The 8093-nt window shown below is 37.8% G+C and overlaps 1 protein-coding gene across 1 annotated transcript; it reads right to left on the bottom strand.

Annotated features, from left to right (window-relative positions):
- Positions 1 to 6: 6 nt before the first annotated feature.
- LOC140920046 (uncharacterized) lies at positions 7 to 6302 on the bottom strand. The gene is made up of 6 exons (XM_073367356.1): positions 6245 to 6302; positions 5104 to 5286; positions 4729 to 5025; positions 4495 to 4593; positions 3721 to 3901; positions 7 to 1102 (listed from the first exon to the last, which is right to left on the bottom strand). Exons 1-6 carry the CDS (start codon positions 6300 to 6302, stop codon positions 7 to 9), a joined length of 1914 nt encoding a protein of 637 aa, XP_073223457.1.
- Positions 6303 to 8093: the final 1791 nt, after the last annotated feature.

Below are 8093 nucleotides of genomic sequence, written 5' to 3'. Positions count from 1 at the left end.
TTTTTTTTAAGCATAATATTTTTTGACTGCATCTGAGTTTACTGGAAGTGGAAGCTCATCTCCATCCATTTCTGCGAGTATTAGAGCTCCCCCAGAGAAAGCTTTTTTCACAACATATGGTCCTTCGTAGTTCGGAGTCCACTTTCCCCGAGAATCTTTTTTTATGGGCAATATTTTCTTCAACACTAATTCTCCTTCTCGAAACTCTCGAGGACGGACTTTTTTCTCGTAAGCTTTTTTGAGTCTTTTTTGATATAGTTGACCATGACACAAAGCTATCATTCTTTTTTCTTCTATGAGATTCAATTGGTCATATCGTGATTGAACCCATTCTGCCTCTTCTAGTTTTGTTTCCATCAGGACTTTGATTGAGGGAATTTCGACTTCGATGGGAAGTACCGCTTCCATTCCATACACCAATGAGAAAGGAGTTGCCCCTGTTGAGGTACGAACAGAGGTTCTATAGCCATGTAATGCAAAGGGAAGCATTTCATGCCAATCCTTATATGTCTCCACCATCTTCTGTATGATCTTCTTGATATTCTTATTTGCTGCTTCTACAGCCCCATTCATTTTCGGACGATATGGAGAAGAATTATGGTGTTGAATTTTGAAATTATCACACAACTCTTTCATCATTTTGTTATTCAGATTAGTCGCGTTATCAGTGATTATCTTATTTGGCAATCCATATCGACAAATCAATTCTCTTTTGATGAATTTGACAACCACACTTCTCGTCACATTGGCATAAGAAGCGGCTTCAACCCATTTTGTGAAGTAATCAATAGCTACCAAGATAAACCGGTGACCATTGGAAGCTTTTGGCTCGATGAGTCCAATAACATCCATTCCCCACATTGAAAATAGCCATGGTGATGTTAAAACATTCAAAGAGGTGGGTGGTACATGTATTTTATCAGCATAGATTTGACATTTATGGCATTTCTTTACGTGACTAAAGCAATCGGATTCCATGGTCAACCAATAGTATCCAGCCCTTAAGATTTTTCTTGCCATTGTGTGCCCATTTGCATGAGTTCCGAAAGAACCTTCGTGAACTTCTTGGATAATTTTCTCCGCTTCTGCTTTATCTACACATCTGAGGAGAACCATATCATGATTTCTCTTATAAAGCACATCACCATTCAAGAAGAAATTCATTGACAATCTCCTTAAAACCCTTTTGTCGTTCTCTGAAATACCCAATGGATATTCCTTATTCTTAACATATGATTTGATGTCATAAAACCACGGCTTGCCATCCAACTTTTCTTCTATTGATAAGCAATATGCAGGTTTATCTCTTTGTTGAATCTTTATGACTGGCACGTCTTGATTAGTGGTTATTTTGAACATTGACGACAAAGTGGCCAAGGCATCAGCTAACTGGTTTTCTTCTCGAGGGATATGGTGAAAAGTAATCTTCTCAAAGTGTTCTGTCAATTCTTTGATATGGGTGTGATACGAAATCAATTTAGAATCTCGCGTTTCCCATTCTCCTTTCGTCTGATGGATACCAACAATAAGTCTCCATATACCTCACGAAATTTTACATTTGATTCAATAGCTACTTTAATTCCCATAACACATGCTTCATATTCTGCAATATTGTTTGTACAATCAAAACACAACATAGCCGTAAATGGAGTGAACTGGTTCTCTGGAGAAATCAAAATGGCTCCAATTCCATACCCTAACGCATTAGAAGCACCATCAAACACCAACCTCCATTTTTCTTTATCAGATGATTCAATCTCTTCAACTAAAGTCATTATGTCTTCATCGGGGAATTCACACTGCATTGATTGATAATCTTCTACCGGTTGTTGGGCTAAGTACTCTACTAGTGCGCTTCCTTTGATAGATTTTTGTGTAACATATACCAAATCGTATTCTGATAGCAACATCTGCCAACGGGTGATCCTTCCGGTAAGAGCGGGTTTCTCAAAGATGTACTTAATTGGGTCCATTTTAGACACCAACCAAGTTGTATGACATAACATGTATTGCCTCAACCGACGAGCAGCCCATGCCAATGCGCAACATGTTCGTTCAAGCAATGAATATCTTGTTTCACAACTGGTGAACTTTTTGCTCAAATAATAAATAGCATGTTCTTTCCTACCAGATTCAACATGCTGCCCCAGTACGCAGCCCATTGACTCGTCAAGTACTATTAAGTACATAATAAGTGGTTTCTCAGGATCAGGAGGCACTAGGATGGGAGGTTTTGATAAGTACTGCTTAATCTTTTCGAAAGATTTTTGACAATTCTCATTTCATTCAACCTTTTGGTCTTTGCGCAACAATTCAAAAATCGGTTCGCATGTAGCAGTGAGATGTGATATAAACCTTGCAATGTAATTCAATCTACCCAAAAAGCCATGAACCTCTTTTTCCGTGTGTGGAGCCGACATTTCTTGTATTGCTCTTACTTTATCTGGGTCCACCTCTATCCCTTTTTGACTAACGATAAACCCAAGTAACTTGCCTGATCTTACACCAAATGTGCATTTAGCAGGGTTTAAATGGAGTCTGAACTTCCTTAGTCGCTCAAATAACTTTTGAAGGTTAACAACATGGTCTTCTTCAGTCCGAGATTTTGCAATCATATCATCCACGTAAACTTCTATTTCCTTATGCATCATGCCGTGAAACAAGGTTACCATTGCTCTCTGATAGGTTGCCCCGGCATTCTTCAATCCAAATGGCAACACTTTATAGCAAAAAGTCCCCCATTGTGTGATGAATGTAGTTTTCTCCATATCTTCGGGAGCCATCTTGATTTGATTGTACCCTGAGAAACCATCCATGAAGGAGAAAAGAGAGTATTGAGAAGTGCTATCCACTAGGACATCAATATGAGGTAGAGGACAATCATCTTTAGGGATAGCTTTATTTAAATCCCGATAATCAACGCACATTTGAACCTTTCCATCTTTCTTTGGAACTGGTACAATATTAGCCACCCATTGAGGATATTTTGCTACTGCTAAGAAACCAGCATCAAATTGCTTTTTGACCTCTTCTCTAATTTTAAGTGACATATCAGGTCTCATCCTTCTCAACTTTTGTTTAATTGGAGCATATTCAGGCTTGAGTGGTAGCTTGTGTTCAACTATGTTAGTATCTAGCCCAGGCATATTCTGATATGACCATGCAAAGACATCCACATAAGCAAATAAAAGTTTAACCAACTTTTCTCATTCACTTTCTTTCATAGACATACCAATTTTAACTTCTTTCTTATCATGTTCATTCCCTAAGTTGATCACCTCAATAGTTTCTTGATAGGGTTGGATTATCTTAGCTTCCTGTTCAATTAAGTTTTCTAGTTCTGGGGAAGGCTCGCAGTCATCTTCACAATCCTCATCAGCATGATTAATTAGACGTTCAAAATTACAAGGGTTCTAGCGCTGCCATTTTCAACTCTGCATTGTTTAAATTAAGAAGAAAAGAAAAAGAAAAGAAAAAATATGAATAAGGATTGCGAAAAAAGAAAAGAGAAAGACAAAACCAGTTGGAGAATTCAAAAATGCATTTATTTATAATAAGTACAGAATTGAAATACATATGCCCTAGTTAATTATCCTTATAGCCTTAGACATAGCAAAAGGAATTAAAAAAATACATAATTACTTTGAACATGAATTAACAAATACGGGAAACTCGAGGATCTTCCAATTGTTGAGACTGGTGTTTGGAGGACAAGGGTACACTAGCTTGAGGGTGTCATCATCAACATGATCCTCTTCTGTAACAGCCACTTGATGAGCATATATTATTCCGGCGCTTTGAAAAGTTTGGCGAATGTCACAAATAGGAATCTTCTGTGAATTCGGTGTCCAGCTTTCTCTTTTTCCCTTCGTAGCCTTCTCTTTATCAGCTTGAGTAGGTACTTATCCCAACCCGTACCTATCAACTTTCCCAAAAAAACTTCTCCTTCCAACATAGATTTGGTAAACTTCAATGATATGGTAGATAGTTTTGGTTCTTTTAAACGATATTCTTCACCCATGAAGACGGCATTGGCAATTTCTAATGCTTGAAAGGAAGTCTTTATGGCTTCCTCTGGATTTACAATGTAGCTTGTAGAAGATACTATCATATCTTCTTCCCCAGATATTATTACCAGCTTATTGTTCACTATAAACTTTAGCTTTTGATGGAGGGTGGATGTCACTGCTCCAGCAGCATGAATCCATGGTCTCCCTAAAAGACAATTGTACGTCGGTTTAATATCCATTACTTGGAAGGTTATCCCAAATATGTGGGGTCCAATTTGAATTGGCAGGTCAATCTCTCCAACCACTTGTCTTCTAGATCCATCAAACGCTTTCACCACCAAATCACTAGGCTTCAAACAGGCTCCCTCAACAAATAGTTTTGATAGTGTCGATTTAGGCATGACATTTAATGATGAACCATTATCTACTAGCCCTCGTGCAAGAATATGATCATGACACCTCACAGAGATGTGTAGTGCTTTACTAGCAGTGATGTTATCGACAACTCCATAAAATTGATCGACAGTGATATTGTGAGTAACATGGGCTTCGTTTAAAACTTTCATTAGTGCCCTTATATGTGCTTCAGAATTCAATAACAATGAGAGAACTGATATCTTGGAAGGGGTTTGATTTAGCTGATCCACCACCTTATATTTACTTTGCTTGACAAACTTCAAAAATTCATTAGCTTCTTCTTCAGACACCGTCTTTTTACTGATCGCTTGTCTTTTTATGGAATGATACATATCTTCTTTTCCCTTTTCTCCATTAACCTCATTTTTCCTAAGTTGTTCAGGAGTGTATACTTGACCACTCCGAGTCATTCCACCAATCCCTGAGATGTTAGTGACATCAGTTCCTTTAGGTTCACAACCATCACTTGGTTGATGATCTGCCAAGTGAAACGTGACTTCGTATTTCCACGGTACTGCCTTGGTATTTCCATAAGGAAAAAGGATTGGTGTTTGGACAATTATTGCATTTGGCTTGCTAGGAGTTGACTTAAGATTCTCTTTTTTGTAATGAATTTCCAATGGTTTTAGGAAAGATATATTATTTTCCACACACGACCCCATGGTGAACACATGACCATTTGTTGCATATTGGTCTATCCCATCTTCAATGACATTGATAGAGGCATCCCTGTGACCCAGCAATGGATTACTCCATATGTTGGGACCATCCTCTTTGAAGGTAAACCATTTTGCATTAATCAATTCTTGCACTTTAGATTTTAAGGCTTGGCAATCTTCGATGGAATGCCCCACAGCTCCTGCATGGTATTCGCATTTGACATTTGGATTGTACCATTTTGGAAATGGTGGTTCAAGAGGTTTCATTGGTCTCGGGACTACCATTGAATTTTGAAGTAAGTGAGGCAACAATTGGCTATACGTGACGAGAATTAGATCAAAATGAGTTATCCTTTTTTCTCGATTGATAGGTGCCCTGTAGTGATTCGAGATTGGGTATTGATTTTGTGGGGAAAATGCGGTAGGTGGTGGTTGATAAAAAGGTGGTCTTGAAGGGTGATATTGAGGGTATGAAGCTTGTGTGGTTGCAGCCACATATGGATAAGGGATGTAAGGAGTTTGTGGTATCGGGGGCTGGAAATTTGGGGGTCGATAAGAATTGATGGGTGGAAAATAGGAGACTTTGGGGTTTACCATTACAGCATTAGCGTCTCCTTCTTTCTTTTTTGTGAATGTCGTCTGGGGTCGTTTCACGCTAGTTGCTGCACATACGATCTTGCCACTCCTCATCCCACTTTCTATCCTTTCTCATATCATGACAAGGTCAGAAAAGTTTGATGACATACTCCCAATCATCTTGTCATAAAAAGGCTACTGGAGAGTATCCATAAACATACCAACCATTTCTCTTTCAGATAATGGGGGTTCTACTTGTGAGGCCATTTCCCTCCACCGTTGTGTGTATTCTTTGAAAGCTTCATTGTCCTTTTTCAATGAATTTTGCAATTGCATCCTATCAGGGGCCATGTCAACGTTGTATCTGTATTGCTTCAAAAAGGCATCAGCTAGGTCCTTCCATGAACGAATTTGATTTCTCTCAAGATGCATATACCAACTTAACAATGCCTCACTCAAATTGTCTTGGAAAAAGTGAATGAGAAGTTTATCGTTATGAGCATGAGATGCCATTTTTCTGCAATACATAGTTAGATGATTTTTAGGACATGTGTTGCCCTTGTATTTTTCAAAGTCAGGAACCTTGAATTTGGGGGTTGACGACTAAAGGTGGAGTATAACCGGGTGGAAGACCATACATAGGAAATTGTATAGCTGTTGTATGAGGTTGCTGGGTAGTCGGGGTAAAGCCTGGTGGGTGAGAAGGAGTGGTTTGGTGTTCTTCATTTGCAGCCGAAGGATTCTCATCTGTATTCCCCTTCCTTGACAAAGCCTGTATAGCTTCTAAGATTTGATCAACCTTGTCCTTCAATTGGTTGACATCCATCCTCATCACCTCTTGATTTTGCTAAAGTTCTTCCATGATCTTCGAGTTTGCACGAGTCCGATAAGGGTGTCGGCGAAACAGCTTTATTGATTTTTTCTGTGTTTTTTTTTTAAATAAATAAATAAAAAACTATGAGTATGTATTAAACATGAATGGAATGAAAATGCAATTATTATCTTTTTTTTTACATTTGGATGTTGGCGAATCATAAGTCTTGCACGAATTATTAACGAAAGAGGCGTATGGGAATCGATAAACAAAACAGCAAATCCTTCATTGATGAGAAAAAAAAATACATTGCATTAAAATTAAAAAACTACATCGACTATAGTATTTCAAACATATTTTTCAAGAGGACAACCAATCTTCTCCTCCAATTCTTCTACTAAATGTTTGCAATATTCGACGAACTTGTAGACTTTGATTGGAGTGTTGAATGGATGCATTACTACATCAATCTCTCTTAGATGTTTTGGAATTTTTATGATTGCCTGATTAGCTAGCATTTCCAATTTTGAAAAGCAATCTTTCCAATGCTTGTCTTTATCTTCCAACTCTTTATAAATCTCTTGGTTCTTCAATTGCCCAAGCAACACCATGAAACGCTCCTCCCAGTATATGGTTTCATCCTTCAAGTCATTATAGATCTTTTCTTGATAATCAATGTAATTCTTCAACTCACTAGAAGCTTCCATTTCTGCTTTTAGTGCATCTTGGTGTTTTGAGAGTAATTCTTCGATTTCTTCCTTCTGTTGCCTCTCATTCCTTACTTGATTCTCATATTGATCTACCATTTCTTTCAGTTGTTTCTTTAAATCGCTCCTCCCAGTATATGGTTTCATCCTTCAAGTCATTATAGATCTTTTCTTGATAATCAATGTAATTCTTCAACTCACTAGAAGCTTCCATTTCTGCTTTTAATGCATCTTGGTGTTTTGAGAGTAATTCTTCGATTTCTTCCTTCTGTTGTGTAACACCCCGTTTTTCAAAGCGAGGGTATATTTTTTTTTTCAAAAGTAAATAAACTAAAACAGAGGAATAAATAAAGAAATGCCTTTGGATAAATAATTGAGTCATTATAATTTACAGGCAGCGGAAAAGTTACTCCAATTATAAATCCAAACCATTTACCCAACAACAAATGGTACATGTAACCCATCGAAAATAACATGTCAAGCTGACAATATTAGTATAGGTACAGTCTTCCATTTTAAAATAAATGCAATACAAAAGAAAGACATCTGTTCCCTCTGTGACAACCTAGTCTGATCATTTTACAAAACAACTAAACACCCTGACTGATCTCCACGCGCCCCGTGAGATCCCCCTATCGTAGCTGCAGTCAAGCGTTCCCATCTCCATTTCCGTCCGTAGGGTACGAACCGGTAAGATCGTCCTGACTCTCATCTGAGGGCAAAGCCCAGATTTCCACAATAATTGTAAAGGTCACCAACCGAAAATAACAGTTAACACATAACATTTAAGTTTTAAATGCTAAAATAACATTTCAACTAAGCATGCACCTTAGCAGGATTTTCAATGTGCGAAAAGTTCATACAATACTTTGCCAGTTAAAATAAAAGTAAAATGAGGTTCTCAATCCCC

This window comes from Cicer arietinum, chromosome 4, assembly GCF_000331145.2.
Source record: "Cicer arietinum cultivar CDC Frontier isolate Library 1 chromosome 4, Cicar.CDCFrontier_v2.0, whole genome shotgun sequence".
In the NCBI taxonomy this organism is placed as follows: Eukaryota; Viridiplantae; Streptophyta; class Magnoliopsida; order Fabales; family Fabaceae; genus Cicer; species Cicer arietinum.
Note: the sequence above shows the minus strand (reverse complement) of the source record. Positions and strands in the feature narration are given on the sequence as shown.

What these genes read in the sequence shown, in the direction of transcription:
- LOC140920046 (XM_073367356.1), bottom strand. Translation starts at nt 6,302, where the DNA reads ATGTATGGTCTTCCACCCGGTTATACTCCACCTTTAGTCGTCAACCCC. An exon ending in AGACCAATATGCAACAAATG is followed by an intron (nt 5,026 to 5,103) that starts GTCATGTGTTCA and finishes ATTACAAAAAAG; the next exon opens with AGAATCTTAAGTCAACTCCT. An exon ending in GATGACACCCTCAAGCTAGT is followed by an intron (nt 1,103 to 3,720) that starts GTACCCTTGTCC and finishes GGTTCTCCTCAG; the next exon opens with ATGTGTAGATAAAGCAGAAG.